The sequence below is a fragment of the Parasteatoda tepidariorum genome, chromosome 8 (assembly GCF_982258835.1).
Source record: "Parasteatoda tepidariorum strain Cologne lab strain chromosome 8, Ptep-v5.0, whole genome shotgun sequence".
NCBI classification, from domain to species: domain Eukaryota; kingdom Metazoa; phylum Arthropoda; class Arachnida; order Araneae; family Theridiidae; genus Parasteatoda; species Parasteatoda tepidariorum.
Window position 1 is genome coordinate 6161328 of NC_141762.1, and position 20523 is coordinate 6181850.

Consider the following 20523-nt stretch of genomic DNA (forward strand, 5'->3'; position numbering starts at 1 on the left):
GGGTTTTTTGAATTGCAGTGCTATACATATTAAACTCAATTTTAATATGTCCATTTGATAAAATCTTTTAGTGATACAAGTATAAATATATTTTATTTTAAAATTCACACACATATTATTGATCTCTTCTCTAAAAAAAATATTTCATGGTGGTCTCAGGTTAATTTAAATATTTGAATGAAAGAGGATCTAAAATTTCATCATTTATAAATGCATAATTTGGAATCCATAGCACTTTAGAACACACAACACAAAAAATATTCATATCACTATTTTTGTCTTCATTTTTGGCAGGAATTCTAAATATATATTTAAGGCGGTGATTGTGGGACACCCTGTACACTCCTTTAGCATCACACATAAAAATCAATTTGTTTTTCTTTCTCTCACATAGACGATACAATGAGTTCTATGTGTTGGAGGCTAAACTTACAGAGTTTCATGGAGAACTTCCTGTTCAGTTGCCAACAAAGCGATCACAACAAAACAAAGGATTGGCCTACCTTGAGAGCAAAAGACCTGAATTTGAAAAGTATTTGCAGGTAATTTTTTTAATGTTATTATCGTCAATGACCAAATCTGAGCTGTGGTTGCTTCAACGATAGAATACTCAATGAGATGGTGTGCGGTCAAATCCCATCGATTGCTAGTCATTTTCAATTCTGCTCCTGTCTTACACCAGCTGCAGTAAAAAGTAAAGCTTTTCACATTGCTAACCTGAAATATTTTCAGTAGTAGACGAACCATGGATTAGAATCCCTTTGCCATCAGGTTAACCATGGGAAAGTTTCTTCTTCATGTTACACAAATGCGAGATACTTCCATCAAAAAGTCTTCCGCAAGGCTAGTTTATCCCAATGCTTAATCCAAGGGTGACTTTGTCTTCTGAGATTGGTTCAAAATTGTAAGGCTATGGAGCTACCTTTAAATAATTGTAAAGCTACTATTATAGCTGTAAACTCAAACATGGGTCAACTGTGTATCGTCAGTTGCAAAATAAAATGAATTAGTCTATTCCTTAAACTTCTAAAACATTGATTTCTAGCCAAATCCCGAATATACATAATTTATGCAGGAAAATGAGACTTTGTTAAGAAATTCATTTCTTGCCTCCTTTATATTAATTTTTTTTTTCTTGGCTTTTTAAGGTTTTACAAGTATGATCGAATAAAAGACTTAGAATTGCAAATCCTGAAATTTATAATTGTGTGTGATTGGGGAAATTCTAGGAATTATTTGCTCTAAATAGTACTGAAATGTATATAAATCAAGTAATAATCTATATTACAGAAAGGATACAGCTGCAACAAAGTGTGCCAGAGCATACTTCTTGCGATAAAATCCCATATTTTCTTGCATGATTTAGTGTCAAACTGCGAAAATGTCAATCAAAATCAAAACTAACTTTAAAAACAAAACCCATTGTGTGTAGATGATGATACATGTAGATGATACTCTTTTTTTAATAAGTTTTCAGTCATAGGCCGTGATGATTGTATTCTGCATCAAAAAACTGGTAGTTTCTGTAGAGATGAGTTATTTATCCTTTCGCAGTGTTAGGAAAATTGATAAATTAGGCTTTTTTGAAGAAAATTCCACTTTTTTTTATCTGCGACAATGCGATTTCTGCACTCTTGTAATGTCAATAAAAGATATTCGTTCATTTCTTTAACGAGCTTCCCTTTTAAAATTACTAGCTAATAATCTTTATTTTCATACATGCATTTTATTTTTGCTTCCATATGTAATGTTTGTCCAAGTTTTAAAATCGTTCAGTGTGTTAACTATATTATCCTTAATACTTAACTACTCATTATTTTAATTTTATTATAATAATCAGACTTTTATGTTATTAGCATTTCCGTTTATATAATTTTTATCATTGATAATCCAAATTTATGTTTACAGATTTGCTTATGTTCTCTTTGAATTACTAATTTTATCACAATTCATATTTTACAGTTAATATTCATGTGATCAAGGTCTTATTACTTCACATTTTTATTAATTGTGTCTTTCTATTCATATTTATTTCATTTACAAATTACATATATCAATTTAATCTCAACCTCCGAGTCACACTTACAAATTCTGAGTCCTCACATCAACTGAATTTTATAGACAAATAACACTTAGCATATACATGCTATTAAAGGAACCGCTTGTGATTTATAGTCATGCCATTTTAAAATCAAATATTGTGATTCGAATTCACCCAATTCAAAAATCAAACTTCACAATTTGTTTTTATGTGATTTAAAAATATAACAATGTAATCATATTTACACTATTTAAAAACGGCACAGCTTGATTTGTATTTCACAATTTTATATCAAATTTAGCCACTCTATTTAAAAGCCGCTTTTATGATTGATTCCTGACTAGGACTAGGCTATAAATCGATACATTGCGACATATCGATTTAACGCCTGTATCGGCAGGTTGATACACTGACTTTCGTTCCAGGCAATGCATCAGTAATCTGATTTGCCGTCGAGTAAGGAAGGCGACCGATATACGATATAGCGATACAAGACACGCAAGGATGCCAACTCGCGCTGGGGAAGGCGATGTACGTATCGTTATATTAAAACGGTCTTGATGATTGAGCGGTGGAATCAGAATCAGTTTTGAGAACATATATCATGATCTCGCATGTTCGTTTCCGCACCTCTTAGGTTTTTTTTCTCCTTTGTCGGGACTTGATATCGTTTCTTGTAGATTATTTTCAGTGGGACTGACTTTGTGATTGCTTGTTTCTTAACTAATTAGGTAAAATATTTTTTGAAACAAAACTTTCTTTTTTATTTTTAAATGTGAAAATTAAGTTTGATATTATATGTTTGAGTATTATTTTACATTATTGAATTTATTACAAACAGAAATCTAATTTAAGGTGCCCATAAAGAATTAAATTAAAAAGTAATTAAATTTGTTAGGCTATTTTTTACTTTATTTTAATTTATTAAAAACTTTTTGGATAAAATAATAATTTAATGGATTTTTATTACTGATTTGAAATTTATAAATCTTTAGTTATTTTCATTTTTATAAATAAAATTATAACAAGACTTATTTTTCCTCTTTTGGATTCGGACATAAGTCAATCAACTTTGTTAATTCAAAAAAATTAGTAATGTTTGCGATTGCGACTTCTTTTTTTAAAATCATTTAGCACTTTGTTTTATTAAAGAGTATAATCGTGTTTTTTAATTTTCTTTCAATATTGTCGGTTGAATATATTATCGAATATCATAATTCTTTTGTTTTTATTTTTAAGAAATTAAATCTTACTTTGTTTTTTCGTTCAGAATTCGGTAATTATTTAATTTAACTTTATTATTTATGTTAAATAGTAATGATAAAAAATAGCGTTTTAAAAGTGTTTTTTTTTTTTTTTGATTAATTTATTTAGCACTTTGTTTTAAGCATACAAATAATTTTTAACGAACTTTTTTTTTAAATTTTCTTTCTATATTGTTAGGTAAATATATTGATAAATTTCAATTTTATTTATTTTTTTATTATTTATCTTTAAACTAAGAAATCTTTCGTTATTTGCGCGATCATTTTTAGAAAATATAACATTAATATCTTTCTTAAGCAGAACATGTACATCAAATTCATGAATTGATTTAAATCAATCTGAGTATGAAGTTTTGATAGAAATCTGACTTTCTGCACCTTACAAATAAATGAATTTCAAAAATACTATATTGCGATACATCTCTATATCGCGATGCAAAACTGACGATCCATCACGATGTAAAATTTCTTATATCGCCCAATCCTATTCCTGACTTATGTATCAGTATTAATAATCACATGATTTTAGTATCAAACATGGAATTACTATTATTTCATATCAGGTATTTTAATTTATCTACCAACTATAAAGCTGCGTGTGTTAGATCAGTTATTCCCATAACTAGAAATTTCCCTTGGGAAAATGCTATATTTTTACTGAGACAAAGTGAGGCCAAACAGCTATTTTACCTGAGATAAAATGTCATTTCTAATTATACAGTTTCTGTTTTTGCTGTATCATCCCTGATATTAATTATATGAATTATAGATAAATCAAGGTGCAACTTTGTACGAAATTCATATCAACAAAAGTTTCTCTGGATTTATAAGTTAAATATATTTTTAAAACTTTATTTTTATCGAAGTATTATTTATGCAAAGTCAGACTTAAATACTTAAATATCCAATGACGAGCAAGGAATGTGTTACGTAAGAAATTCTGTGGGTGGGAGGCTAGTGATCACAACAAGAAGGAGCTAAAAAATAAATATGCTTTTAGTATGATGTGAAATATGTACTTATGAGTTTATAATTACATTTCTAAAGTATTTGTATTACTTTTGCAGACCCTGTTGGCCCTCCCTGGTTTGCAGGGAAGTGAGTTGCTCTTTCAGTTTTTAAAAAGTCCTGTTCTTTTCACAACAAGTTTCCTACCTGACATCAAATTGGGTATGCTATCACAATAGACCTCTTATTTCTATTTTTTTTCCTCTGTGATGTATGCAATCACAGTAGATCTGTTATTTTGGGGGTTTTTTTCTCTTATGATGTTTGCAATCACCATAAATCTCTTATTTCTGTTTTTTTTTTCTCTATGATGTATCTTACAATCAATGTAACTAAATGCATTTTTTTTTTTCATTTTATCCTTTATAGGGTATTATTTTGATCATTTTTTATTATTTTTTGTATTTTTTTTTCCTTTCTTAGTTATATTTTTATGCATTTTAATTGATTTTTTTAAAGAGCATTTTGCTTGAGAATTAGTTTTTCTCTTTCAAAATTATTGTTAATTTTGTATTGAATCCCGAATTTAAATATGTTCCAATAACAAGTGTTGGTATACATGCAATTTTTTTTCAAGAGGTGATAATTTTCTTTCGGATGAAAGAGGTTCTTTCCATTTTAATAGCATTAAAAAATTGAATATTTAATGCCGACATTCTTGAAAATTGTTTCTTAAGATTATTAAATGTTTGTTTATTTTTAAGAAAAGAAGCCAACAGTGGAGATCTATTTTCTCTTGTGTTTATTCATTTGATCATTTCTCATTGTGTTTATTTGTATGTTAAGTGCGCAGAATTTATAAGTTTGGTTATTTATGAGATCAAAAGTTAAAGATTATGGTCAATTCTTTACAGTCGATAAAATTTTGGAAATCCCATCCACCTTCCTACCAAAAGGAAATTGATCTTGAAAAGAAAAATAATTTTAGATAATAAGCTAAATGAATATCTTTTTGTAAAAAAATCTCAAAAATACTTTAACATAACATTATTTAAGAAAATGGCCCTTCAAAGGCTTAAATATTAAGTTATATCATTTAAACATGAAGTGGTTACAACCGTTTTTTTAACCATTGATTGAACCTCAACTGCCCAGGGTTATTGTTTACCAATGAAGTTTACAAATTAAATAAACAAAATTAAGAGCCATTGCTTAGTATACACTTGTGTGATTTCCTCTACGCTACTGTTTCTTTAAAGTATTCCTTACACTGAGAGTTTTTTAAGGCAGAAGAATTTCCATGCATATAGAAAAAGTTCTGTAATTCTCTTAAAATGTTACTTGGCAGATTACAGTTATTCCCCATATTTTGAGTAAAAGAATCTAAATCCATTGAAAATAAGGTATGTTTATTTTAAAAAAAAGTTTTTTTTGTCTAATTTTATAACTTTAAATATCGCTTGTACTGAACAGCATATTTCCAAGTTAACCCTTAAAAACTATTAAAATTGTGTTTTACTGGTATGTGTTTATTAATATGTGTGTTGGTTTTTTCTTTTTCAGGAAAAATGATTAAAACAGTGCCAATGAAATTAATAAAGGAGGTAAAATACTTTTTTTTAAATTTCTTTCAACTATATTTTGGTTAATTCATTCAAGTATGGAATCTCTCAACTCTTTCAAATATTCTTACTGTTATACCCTCTTTCGCTTTATAATCCACATCTTTAATAATTTCTATATTGTTATTATTTTGCTTTTTTTGCATTGGTTTCTTAAAACCGTACTAAAATGGTAAAATTTTAACAAAAGCAGGGTTCCCACGGTCCTTAAGAATCCTTAAAAACTGCTTAACTTTTATTTTGAAAAATAAGGGCCCTTAAAAGTACTTAGTTTTGGTACAAGGTTCTTAAAAATGCTTAATTTTTCAGCATCACTATAGTTGATAGAAACAATTTTTCAGTTCAATGTTTTAAAACAAAAAGTCGTTCTTTTATCACCTAGAATTAGATCATGTACGGAGAGTAAAGCATTTTAGAGAGACAAAAAGGGATGTGTGTGAGATGGCTACAGGCAAGGAGAAGAAAGCATGTCTTAATTATATATTGGTTCTTTCATTAATATATTCTGCCTTTTGCCTCGAATGATACTCTATGAGAAGAGTGACATTCTAGAAGAAAAGAATTGAGTGTGGACAAGGGAAATACTGCAGATGGAAGAGATAGTGCTTTCTATTTTGGGGGGGGGCAGTTCTAAGGTATTTAAGTAAAAGTAGGAGACCCACACTGACCTTCAAAATTGACAGAATTCTAAAAATTCAGTTTTACTGGTAATGCATCTGCTAATAGGAATAAAGTAAAACCCTAAGAAAAGAAGCATGAGAAAAAAGTTTTGAACTAGAATCCGTAACGAAAATTATTTTCAAAAATCTTGGAAGTATTAAATAAATTTGTATAATATATCAGTGTGTAATAAGTAACTGTAAATTTATTAAAAGCGGCAACATTTTTCAAAATTCATGATTGTACTAAAAATTAGACAGATATGTAATAAAAAGGGTTTGAAAAATCCCATCCCGCCTAGGTTTTATATCAAAAACCTGAGATTTATTGAGTTTTTGAAGAAAAACTCAATAAATCTCAAGTTTATTCAAAAATATTTTAAATTTTTATTTCTGAGTACTAAATAATGCATGATTTGCTCCTAACAAGGAAGTTAAATGTTAGGTAACTATTTATAACTTGTTTTGCTTCAATGTAATTTTTTTTTTAAAGTTTTAGATTGTTACACAGTTAGATTGTTATTGTTTTTGTTTCTTAAGGATAAGAAGATTGTTATATAAAAATTTAAATCTACTCAATTAAAAGATCCCAAGCTTTTTGTTATTAATGTCTATTAGAATAAAATTCAAACTTAGATTTTAATAATCATTTTTCTCAGTTAACATTGCCACTTAATATACTGTCTCTTTTTTATATATTTTTTTTAAAGTTTCTATTCAACTTTTGGTTGCTTTAAAATTAGTAAATGTTTTTCGTCTGATTGTTTGGTAATATTAAAGTTAATTCCTAATATCAGTTTTGGCTGGAAATAATTGTAAAGCTCATCTTAAAAGTAAATATAAAACATTTGCTGTTGAGGATTAATTTCTAAATGGTTACGTTACACATTACTTTCAATATGTTTTTCAATAGATTTTTTCAAAACTATTAATTTACCATAAAAATAAAATATCAAATCATAATAATCTATTATATATAATTCTCTTACGTGGCTCCCAAATTTTGGCTGTATTTCTTTTCCGCCAGTGGCAACGTTTGCTTTGTTTTGAAAACACCAAAGCATTCTGCCTTTTAATGATGCGTTTCTGATCTAATATATATAATTCTCTTAAGTGGCTCCCAAATTTTGGCTGAAGTACTTTGTACAACTAAATAAGATTCTTTTCACAACAGTTAAATATTTACTTTATTTTCTTCATTCATAGAGAAAGCAGTCAGCAAAGAATTCTGTTAGGTTAAAAAACATTTTGCTAAAAAAATATCTAATTCTAAAAGAAATAAAAATAAACAACTTAAAAAATAAAAATGCTGTTGCCAGCCATAGAATTTTTTGAAAGTTAACTTAGCAACATAAATTAAAATGACATAGAAGCGCAACTAGATCAAAATTATGATACCTGAGCGCTTGATGTAACAAATCCTTCAATTCTAAAAGTGTTGTATCGCCAAATGCCCAAATTAACAATTGTGTTCTTAAAGAAATTCTATAAAAAGCTTTAAATAAACAACCTACTTCTACAACTGCTTCTTGAAGAACTTGGCTCATTGATTAAAAATATTGTTTTAATTTTACAGTACTAACTTTACTTCTACTTTCATTACTACTATGACCCTCTTTCATTACATTTTACAACTTCATGCTAAATTTGAGGACTTTAAGTTGTTTTGTGGTTGAATACTGACATTTAGAAAAGTGTACATAAAAAAAAATAATATTTAGAAGTTAAGAGTTGCCTCAGAAAAATTTGAATTGTTGACATTGAACTTAACAATGGAAACAATCGTTTTTGTGAAAAATTGAATTGTATTGTTGACATCAAAACTAAAAATATTGTGTTTCAACTTAACAATACTACCTTAATTTATACTTTAGAATTGCCTCGGAGAGATTTGAATTGTTAGCAATGACTTAAACAAAAAGTTTTATTTTAACTGATAAATACCATATTATAATTTTAACTTTTTCTATGACTATACTCATTTTATTACTCTTTTCTTTGTTTTTTATACATTTTATTTTTTTGTGATAAAATAAAAAACTTATAGTTGTTCTGCTTCTGAACACTGATGAAAACACAAAATGATGGACTTCATCAACAATCAAAAATATATACATTTATTTTACAAATTCCATATTATTAAGGTGGCGCCCTTCAGAGGATTAAAAATGCAAAATTATCTTCATCAAAGCCGATGCTTTACATCTGGCGTTCAGTGGCAGACTACTATTTCATATTGTTTTACAACACATGGCTTTAGCCCTCTGGTGGCAAAGACTTTAAAACAAAACTTACAACAGTTACTTTTCTCAACAACTGAAATTTAGAATAGTGTGATTAAGAAAAATATGTGAACTGTTTGCAATTCCAAATTAATATTGAAATGTACAGGTGTATAATTTTCTACAGTGAAAAGTTTTCGGAACTTCAGTATTCAAAAAAGTATACAAAACCTAGACGTTAAGAACGTATCCAATGAGCAAGCAAAGCGAGCATTAGATTGCGAAGCAATCCGAAATGAACTGTGAAAGCAGTTCCGGGGGTTGGTGGGCGCCAGCGAGCAGGGGGCGAAGCCTCCTAGTATTAGAGAATAATATTAAGAATTATGCAGGATGGTAAAGAAATATTATAAGTAAATGTCTGTAAATTATGAAAAAATGAATAATTTATAAATATTTGTTAGTTCAGTAACCGTACCAATTTTCTAGCCATAGGAATGTGTTGATACCTTTGAAAAATCATTTTGGACCCTATTATTAATATGTTTCACCGAGAACTATTAAAAAACATATTTAGAACATTATTGTTTGAACATTATAGTTTGAAAATTATAAATCTTAAACATGATTGTATTTTTATTCTATAAAAATTTTATAAAAATATTTATTGCAGTGAATTTAAGAAAAATATATATTAAGTTAAGCCTAAAGGAAAAAAAGTGGAATGATTTAAGGTGCTTAAATATTAGTATAACCCGTTTTTACTTAAAATAGGACTTCATTTGACATGACATACTTAAGAAAACAACTCTCATGCATAACTCTAATTTAACTTCTTAGTATTAATTTTTTTTATTATATACCCGTATAAATGAAACATTTTGTTAATAGAGAAAAAGAATTTTTTTGGCATAATTGAATATTTACCAGCTCACAGCTGAATATGTGATGCATGTCTAGTAGCGAAATATAAAAACTTGTAATAATTTTTTCAATATTTTTCCAAAATTTCTTTATTTACTATATTTCTACACCTAATTTTACAATTCAATTTCAATAAAATGATTGAAAAGGGAATGCAGATAATTTTCATAGATGTCGTTAATTCTTAGCAATCTGAAAATGTTTTTAAAAAATGTCTGGTTCCTACTTTGGCGAGCCCTGAAACAATTATTAAAACAATTTTATCAGTACTTACATTATAATAAAATTGTTTTTTTGTTATTTTTTTTATTGATTTTCTTTAAGAAAGTTAAATAATTAGCACTGTCACTGGTTGTATATATTTATTTGATGATAAACAATCATACTATTTTGAAGGTCCTTAATTTTTTTAAAAAAAGTCCTTAATTTTTTCAAAAAAAGTCCTTAAATGTGTTTAATTTTTGCTTTGTTAAAAGAGTGGGAACCCTGAAAAGGCTTATTTTTGTAATTTTGCTTTTCTTACAAAAATATGTACATAGTTATTACTAAATCTTTCTCCAACAACTTAAATTATTCTGTTAAAGGTAAATAAATAAAAAAGCAAGAAAATCATAACATATCAGATTAAAGTCTTAAACAAATAATATTATTATCAGAAACTTCATTACTATTTTCATTGCATCTAACTCAACCAGTCTGCCAAAATTTTACTAATAAAATCCTTTTTTCCAGTGTAGATTTCTTATGAATTTCTTTATTGAAAATGCTTTAAAAAAATTATTATTTAAAACTTCTTTTTAAAATTTTTGCCATATTTTAATTCATTCTTTTCAGCCAGATAGCGTAAAATTAAAACTTCACTTTATTTTTTATTATAAAAGCTTTTTTTTTTAATTGCCTTGTAGAATGAAATTCAAAAAAATATGTTTAAATTATTTAAATTTACGAAATACCATAAAAATTCTTGCAGAGTACCATCCTATGTTACGAAAAATAGATTGTTAAGAGAGGTAGTTGCTCTTAGAACTTTGAACATTTATCCAAACAAATAACTCAAAATATATAGCAAATTTATTAGTTATAATAAATAAAGTGTAAAATATAATAAATAGTAAATTCAAATCTGAATGTAGTAAATGGTTTAGCTTTTAATGTATATGTAAGGTTAAAACCTGTTTATAAAATCAGTAGATTTATGAAATCAAATGTCCCCAGAAGAGTGATTTTATAATGCCGTGGGCACTGTATTTTCGTTTTTTAAAATTTTCATTACAATCAATACTCCACACGTCTTTTGATATACATTTGCTCAAGGTTTCCTTTACACTACCTTGTATTTGTACCATCTTTTTGAGAATGTTGTTGTACCATATTAACCCACTCTCCATGGGTTTCAGCAACATTTTTATGTAAGTTTGAAGTTCTGAAACTAAATTTCATCTTTCAGGTCCTCTATTTACATAAAATTAACACATTTATAGAAGATATATCTGAAATTATAATTTAATTCTAAAAATACATGTTGTAGAGATTTTCAAAAAAGGCAAATTTCTCTATATTATTGCAAAAGTACATACTGTCATTCTAGGTATAAATTTCAATATGTACACTCCTATGACGTTAAAACCTAAATGAAAAAATAAGCATCCTAAATAGTAGGAAAAGTCAGAAGGTGCACTATTTAAAGTTGGAGTTTCTGAAAAACAAAACTACTTGTATTTTTTACTATTGCTACTATTTTTGAAATTACTAAAAAACAATAAATGAAAAAGGCTCCACATTGTCGTGTTTCCGGCAAAGAACGTTGTGACTCTATAAGGGGGATAACATAAATTCCACAATTTTCTTAAAAGTATGTTCTTTTGAAATAATAATATTAATGTACCTGAATCATTGATTTTTTCATTTTTTCTGTCTATTTTTTATTTATACTATTTTCTCTTTGCTTAGAAAGGACAGCATTTACTTCCATTTTTGCAAGCTTTTATTCAGTCTACAGAAGCAGCTAAACCTAAAGCTAGGTACTCATTATTTTTTCCACCTTAATATATGATCTGAGTTTACTCTGATAAAATTTCAGATGTGCCTTGTATAATCAATTAACATTGTAATTATTTTTACTTCATTTGCAGTTGTCATTCATGCAATAGAATAAAAATAAAATGTTTAAAAAAGCAATGCATATAAATTTGTTTTTATTAACATAAGAATGTGGTTGTAAAAAATAATGCTCAACGCTTAATGTTTTGTTCTATTCCAGTAAAGAAGTGTGGAAAGAAATTTATGAAGAGCCAAGTAAAGCATTGGGAGAAAAAGTAAATATCTATTCTGTTTGTGCTGCTTGTTATATTTTATAATCGCCAACCCAATTTTTCGAATTTGTGACTACTAATGTTCAACACCATAACCTTTTAATTTTGAAATCAATCTAGAAAATAAGGGAATTCCTGTATCATGCATTCGGAGAAATTTGTCTCTGTGGAGGACTTTTTCATGGAACTAATCTGCATGTGTGTTACATGGAGGAGAAAGCCTCCCACAGTTAGCCTGAAGTCAAGGGGACTCTAACTCATGATCTGTCTACCACTGAGGATATTTTATGTCAGCACTGTGGTCGGTGTGCAAGCCAGATGCGGAATTCATATCGATTAGCCATCTCTGGGATTCAAACCTGGTTCACTTCAGTGTTAGGTGAATGCCGTATCCCCATAGCCATCACGACTCTACTTATTATATTATGCTTCAAGAACTTAATTTAATAAAATCAGCTTATAAAGCATAATTTTTTTTTCTGTGAAGTCATTAAAAGTAACAATTTTTAGTGGCATATGTTTCTTAAACATCTTCCTGCTACTATGCTTCTAAAGTTGACGCTTTCTAATATCAATTCGGACCTCTTTTTGCTAACCTCTTTAATTATATTATTAGTTACACCGAGTAAGTATGTTTTGTCAATAACTATTTTTTTTCAACATCAAAGATTTTCTTATTTTTAAAATTGCATCATAAAACTTGCATATTTTCTTCTAGTTTTTGCTATTATTTTCTAATTTTGCAATATTTGACACAATTTGTTGATCACATAAGGATAATTGTTTTTAGTCCCTCACCTTCAAATAAAAAAATTAACTGGAGCTGTTCAATTCAAATTAATTGAATAACTTCATTCAAAAAAAATTTTTTTAATTTTTTTTATTTAATTTTTATTTCAATTTCACCATGAAACTCCCTTCATCTGAATTGTGCTTTATCTTAACTTGGCATAACAGCAAATTCTTTTTGCTTTTTGTAATATTGACGGATCAGAGAGAACCTGAAATTGTCGGGGAATTTTATTTTAACTCTAAAAATCAAGGAAATTTGAAATTTTTTACAAAAACCTGGAAAATTCCTGTTTCTTACCTGGAAAATAACCAAGTCTTAGAATTATAAGTAGCAATAATCAATTATTGAGATTCGAGTTAATTGTAACATCTATTCAGGGCTGGATTACCCATTAGGCCAGACTAGGCCATGGCCTGGGGCCACCAATGATTAGGGGCCCCCTTAAAATGGATTATTTGAAAATACATTTTAAAAAATTAAGAAAAACAATGATTTTTTTAAATTTTTTCAAAATGTTATGATTATTTTTTAGTTCTAATTTAATAAAATAAAGTAAAATTTAATTTATTATTATTTGTTTTTATTTTAAATTTGCTTTCTTAAATGAAAAGATGTATAAATACTTTTATATTTGAATAAATAAAAAATATACGAGAAAAAATTTTAATCTAAGGGCCCCAAAAATTTGAATGGCCTAGGGCCCCACGTGCGCTTAATCTCGCCCTGCATCTATTACAATTATTATATAAAGTTCCATTTTTTAGTGAATTTCACTTTAATTCTAATGTGTTTTTGCTCACAAAATCTAATATCTGGAAAAGTCGAGGAATTTTTTTTTCTGAAATTGAGTGGAAACCCGGATTATAACAATAACTATCTACAAGCTCATTTTTTTCACTGTTTGAGTCTGTTTTACCACAAATAAGCTGTTAACCGTTATTTTTTTGTATGCTCGGCCCCCTGTTCACTCTGCTTACCAAACCTTATGGTTTCTTCTTATTTAGTATTAATGATTAAAGAGGAAAGAAAAGTTTCTTTCTTTTTTTTACAAAAATTTTGACTGACTATTTTCATAAAAATTATTAAACTGTTGCATTTTAAGGATTACTAAATTGTGGCAAATCAAAAACATTAAAAATCGGTATGCCCACCTACTCGAGAGTTATTATTTTGCGAAGATGGGCTGTGCTGTAAAAAAACACTTCCAGTGTAAAAATTTGTTTTCTCAGAATCAACTTTAATTTACATCACTGTTTTTCCCCCTTGTTCTTCTTAAAAGTATAAAAAAAGATCCTTTCATTTAGTAAATGTGTAATTATTATAATTTTATGTAAACTCATTTTATTAATTTGTTAATTATAAAAAAATGAAAGATTGACTGGATTTAAAAAAATAATAAAATGTATTTGAAGAAAATTATACTTCGGAATAAAAAAATATGGCACATAATTAACAGTTATAGATGAGAATTTTATTAACCCTTATATCATACAATAATTTGCATTGAAAACAGTTTTTATTTCTCTTCAGTTTGTATGTTTTTAAAACTTTCATTGATTAATATATTTGTTCTTCAGCTAGTTTCAGGACTATATAAAGACAATTTTGCAAGCTTGAGTATGAAGCAAAGCAAGTTCAGTGGAGGTTCAATTGTATCCGTTGTAGACTTGAAAGAAATTTATGATTACATTTTGTATATAGGTAAAGCTCTTTCAAATTATTTCACTATCTGTTAACTTGCATGTCAGACAAGCTAAAATCAATTATCTTGTTGAATTAATTATTTTATTTTGAAGGAGCCTGATCCTAGATGACTAAACCTTCACAAGTTTATATCAGAAATAGAATGATATTTTTGGATATTCTAAACTAGTTTTGGATTGAGCACATGCGATTTACACTCCAAAACTATGCTAAAGTGCCAAAAGCATATAATTCTGAAAATAATTAACACATTTAAGCTCTAAAAATACTTATTGCATATAAGAAAAATCCTGCTATATTTTGTTGATATTTAATTTTAAATATACACTCCATTGAAATCTCACACTTCATTGTGTTAAGATTATATTACTAAATTATAAAATATATAATTGTATGAAGTTATTGTATAGAACTCAATCGGTAAAACTTTGTTCTTAAATTTCATTATACTTCGAATATTTCCAATAAAAGCAGCTATTACTTAAATATACTTCAAAAATATAGAATTTATAAACTTTTAAATATATTATACCTGATAGTTTTTTTTTTAACTATTATGCATTGACTACATAAGACTGCTCTACAGTATCTAGTTTTAAACAGTTTACAACAGAATAGTTGAAAACAACTGTAATTAAATTTTTATTCAAATATACAGAATACAAAAAGTGTTTTGTGTATTTGAATTTTTTTTTAAATTTCAATTTTTAATACAAAAAGTTTCACTAATACTTAGTTAATTTTACACCATACTTTATTGCTAACTCCTCAAACTCTCAGAATTACTTAAATTGAATTTTAGGATTTAGAAGAGTTTTGGGCAGTTGACAGAATGGTTTTGAACACTTTAAGATAGTTTCAAATGAATAGATTTAGCTTCATAATTCATTAAATGATATTTCATCAAGTGAAGCTGCATAACCTTAGCCATGAACCAGTCTCATATCTTTGACTCTCATACTGCATCATCCGTTGCACATGTAAAGCAGGGATGCGTTCGAGATTTAGGAAGCATAACAGTTATTATAAAGTGTCTTTGCTTTGATTCAAAAATATCTAATTTGCTAATTTTAAATGTTTTTATTTTAACCAAACTGTAAGATGTCACACTTCTGGTTAGTCCTCCTTCCCTTACAAGCCTGACATCATTTATGAATAGCCCCCTAAACAAATTTTGTAAATTAAAAATTTTAATCGTTGGTGGACACTAATTCATTTGTTATATCATATTGCAACTGGTTCGAAGAAGGATAAAAAGCTTATTTTATTATTTTTACTATTCTGAAAAACATGATAAGCTGTTTGAAAGCTCTAAATGAATAATAAATATTAGATTGCATATTTTAAAAAAACTGGGTTTTTTTTTGCAATATTAAAATATGTTGATGAAATAAAATTGTGTTTATGGGGCAATCACTTAGTTTTTCCAGAAATTTGTTTTGCGAAAAGTTGACATTTTAATAATTTAAGCATAAATATCTGTTTGTTTTTTCTGAAAATTGTATTATAATTATAATATATTATTATTTTTATCATAACTTAATTTAGTGACCAACCTTCATTGAAATAAATTTTTGGATTAATCTCTAAACTGCATTTGTAAAAGTTAGTTAATGAATATTATTCATTAAATACATTAATTAATTTTACATTGGAAGAAAAATTTTAATGGATCTTATTGCTAATCAAATTCAGCAAATAAATTTTATAGAATCTCATATTTTACTTAAAAATAGAAAAAAAACTATGACACAAGTTTAAAAAACTCATGAATTTATTTTGAAATTAAAACCACTAAAAAAGGGTTTTTGTTGGCATTTGTTAATCTTATATATGGCTTTAGGAAGTTTTAAATTTTCATGGGAGGTTATGTTCCCATCCATGATTTGTATGGCCATCTGCTGATAACTTCAGAAAATACAAAAGAATATCAGTGAAAGTGTTTGTTTGCATAAATGTAAATAGTAAAGGTTCGCGTGAGATCAAGAAGGGAGGATGGAGCTTACACAGAATTCGTAGTTATGTACACAGAATTTATAAATTGGGTTATTTAGAAGCACAAAAGTTCAAGTAAAATTAACTTAAAAATCAAATTAGTTTTAGCTAATAAACTAAATAAATTTCTTTTCAAAGATCAATCTTAATCCCAAAAATATTTTAACATAACTTTAATCAGAAACAATAGCCGTATAAGGGTTAAAATGAAATTATGATTTTATTTTGAAATCAAAAAACTTGAAATTAATTATGATATTCTTTTGAAATTAAAAGAATATCAGTGAAGGTGTTTGTTTACATGAATGTAAACAGTAACGGTTAGCGGGAGATCAAGAAGAGAGGTCAACACATACACAGAATTTATAAATTTGTTTATTTATAAGAAAAGAAGTTCAAGTAAAATGCATTCAAAAATCAAATTAATTTTAGCTTGAGCTAAATAAATTTCTTTTCAATGATCAATCTTAACCCCAAAAATATTTTAGCATAACATTAGTAAAAAAACAATTTCCATATAAAAGGTTAAAATATAATTATGACTTCAAAATTAAAAAATGATATAAAAGGTTGTGATGATAGACTTGAAAATCTCAAGTTTTGTTTCTTTTTTGATCACAGCTATTGAGGTGGTTCGTGTTCCCAACTTGATCGTCCAACTGCTGGCCACTTGCGACATTCTACTGAGACAAACGCTTCAGGCTGGCATTGAGTGGTACCTGGATGTCAAACTGCAACAAGCATTCAAACCTCAGCGTTTAGCACAACTTTTGAACTTGTTAAGAGGTAAAAGTTTATTTTTGGAAAATGTGTTTTGAGATAATTAATGTAATTTAGTTGTACCTTCATAAATATTTGCCATTGATTCCCATCTCAAGTACAGTAAAACTTTTATTATCTGGTTTGAATTATTTATTACTTTGACTAATCAGTCAGATCTTCTCCTGTATTATGCTTTTTCTAACTCATTGAATATTAAGTTTGAGGTTGTGGCATTTTTTATGAAAAAATTTCATACCTATTATGTTTTCAAAAAAGAAAAGTATTTTGGAAGTAAGGTTGAAACTAAACTTTTTACTTGCTCTTTTCTTTAATGATTTGCAAAATGCTCAGTGTATTGTAAATTAGTTTATGACCCAAGTACAGTTTTGTATAAAAGTCTGAGATGCTTTGATATATCATTGCTTGCCTTTTTATGTTAAGCTTGTTGCTTACTTAATGTAATTTCGCAAGAAATTAAACACTATCGCACGTTTTATTTTAATTTTGCAGTGAAACCTCCAGGAGATACTGTGGCATCAGCTAGGTTAACTGTAACTTTGTATTAACTGTTTATGTTTAGTTTAAGTTTCTGTATCTTGTCAGGTTGTCATTAAATGTGTTTGCTGTGATATTAGATCATGCTCATCTATTTAATTAATATTCAAATTATACATAACCACGCAGAGATCATCAAAATCTGTCCTAGCAACCAGACAAACCTCTGCACCAAATGTGTAAAAGCTCAAATACGGAAACTCAAAAGAATATTAAAATAAAAATAACAAAACAAATAAGTAAATTCAAATGTATTCAAAATATTTGCGTGAGACTCTAATTTAAAGAGCTCTTTTTAACGATCTCTGAAATAAATTGACAGAGATTCAGAGCACTCTATAGACGATTCTATTATGATTTAGTTTTAAAGTTAAAAGTTAAATAAGAAAAAAAAGCTATTTTTGAAAAAACTGAGCATCTGAAACAAACCTCTAATTTTAATGATTTTTTTCTAACAATTTCTGTAATATAAAACTAAATGAAAACATAATTGTTCATTTATTTAAAATAGTTCTATCATTCAGGTAATTATGTCATTAGGAATAATTTTTATTGACACTAAATTTTATTCATCAATCCAGTTTTCAAGGCGCCAACACGAATGGCATTTCCACACCGAGGAAATGGCACTGAGTAAAATTAAAATTGCCTTTGAAAATTTATGTGCCTTCGATAACATTGTGAATCCACTGGAGATAACCCCTGAGAATGACCATAGATAACCTCCATTAACTACCACTTTACTGTGGAGCAGAGAATGGTCACTCCTAATAGGTTTCACTGTATAATGATATATAAATACTCTGATCATTTAGTTCTAATAAAAGTTTTGGGTTGTTGTTAAATCAACATGCCATCTCTCAATATGTACTCTAACTCTGCATATACACCTAACAATCTAAAGTAATTATGCCACACTGATTAATATGTCATTGTGAAGGACTGTGGTTCAATCCCCTGTGGCAGCTGGATGCCCAACTAGCTTCAGATTGATGGATACCAATTTGTCTATGATTATCTTTAAGGATTCCATATGCATTGCTAACCGCACTGCCACCAGCAAGCTTTTGGTCACAAAATTATGGAGTCTTAATCTCCATACCTCCTCTGGCTCTCTATGGGCATTTTAGGTAATGGTTTACATATATGAGGAAATTGAAATCAAAATTCCTTTGGATTGCAGAAACTAGACCTGCTAAACATTGCTTTTTATCCATGAAATCTGATGATCTTAGATTATTCGAAATAAGTAGGACCAAACCTTATTCCAGTTACAAAGGTTCTACTTTCATCAATAAAATCTAACTTACCTGTTACCTTATATATTTTTTAGCAGGAATTGTATCCATGATTGTCAAACTAAACTACACCAGTGAATAAGTGGATTAAAAAAACAAAAATATAAAATTTTCTGATTCCTTTACTAAAACAGTATCTTTGACCATTCAAACTTTATTTTTGTTGGATTTCATTGCCACCTGTTTGAGTCACAAGGGTTCTACTTACTGAACATCTACTTTCATCTATAAAATCTAAATTATGTATTAGGTGAAATATTTTTTTTAGCAGAAATAGTATCCATAATTGTCAAACTAAACTACACTAATGAAAAAGTAGGTTAAAAAATTTAAATTTTCAGATTCCTTTACTAAAACAGTAATATTAGACCATTAATGGTTCTCTCTGTCGCAACTTTAATATTGGTTTGATTTCATTGCTGCCTCTTTTTGATTGGCTTACATAATGTGATGCCAGTGCTCTTAAAGGTTGTCGTTTTCATTTTAAATTTCACTACAAAGAGTAATTTTTTAAATAAAGTACATTTATTGAGAATTTTGGCTCTTTATTACGTTTGCTTAATAGCATTAAATAAAAAATAATTTTTTTGTATGTGTCTTTAGATTATTGTGGATGTTCTAAGTAACTCAGTACGACATTTATAACAATGGAAAATCTCTTCTCTGTCTCTTTTGAAAGATAATTTATGTACTTTTGTCTGACCAAAAATAAGTTCCGCAGTGGACTGATTGTAAAGAAACGCTTCCCAGCAGAACACCGAGGTCAAGCATCACTTTCTGCTGTCAGTAAACGGGTGGGTGACCACTCTGATCAACCTGCGTAGAGACCGAGGTTGCACGTTATAGGTCCTCATTAAACTGTTCTACCATAAAGTGCTCGACTTCCCACATGCAGGTTGTCGACTACCAAAGCAGGGAAGCCTTCCTCTCTGAAGAGGATCAAAATTTGGGAGAGGAGAGGATGTTTCTTAGACTGTCGCCTATAGCCCATTGTGCAGCTCTAGTGCAACGTAAATAAAATACCTACCTGACTGAAAATAAATTAACTTTAGTTGAAGTTAGGATACGTACAAAATTTGACACAGTCGTTACTTAATCATAGATCCATAAACATTCCTCTCCCAAACTGTATGTAAAATACAGGAACACTTCTAAAATGAAAGTGATAAATAGCTAAGTTCCTTCCTAGATTTTAAGGTGAAAGCTAAATGAATAGTGTATCTGCCATCTATGTTTATAAATCAATTTATATTTTATTATTAGTAATTTATAACTTTACATTTTATTTTACTTTACTTTCTAAATTTAAACTATTTTGCATTTAAAAGAAAAAAAAGTTTAACTTCCAAATAAGTCTCTCCTCTCTCTTTAATTTCAGATGCTCTATTCTTTGAAGATGATCCTCCAAGGTAAAACACACTCACTC

General features: G+C 28.1%; 1 protein-coding gene across 2 annotated transcripts in view; it reads left to right on the forward strand.

Annotated features, from left to right (window-relative positions):
* LOC107445409 (sorting nexin-14) overlaps positions 1–20523 on the forward strand; it is a 59768-nt gene that overhangs the window by 34581 nt on the left and 4664 nt on the right. For both annotated transcript variants that reach the window (XM_087149755.1, XM_087149756.1), the window contains exons 19-26: positions 395–542; positions 4374–4476; positions 5818–5858; positions 11629–11699; positions 11939–11993; positions 14361–14484; positions 17104–17268; positions 20476–20506. In XM_087149755.1, coding sequence (XP_087005881.1) covers positions 395–542; positions 4374–4476; positions 5818–5858; positions 11629–11699; positions 11939–11993; positions 14361–14484; positions 17104–17268; positions 20476–20506 — 738 coding nt within the window. The remainder of the gene's footprint in view (positions 1–394; positions 543–4373; positions 4477–5817; positions 5859–11628; positions 11700–11938; positions 11994–14360; positions 14485–17103; positions 17269–20475; positions 20507–20523) is intronic.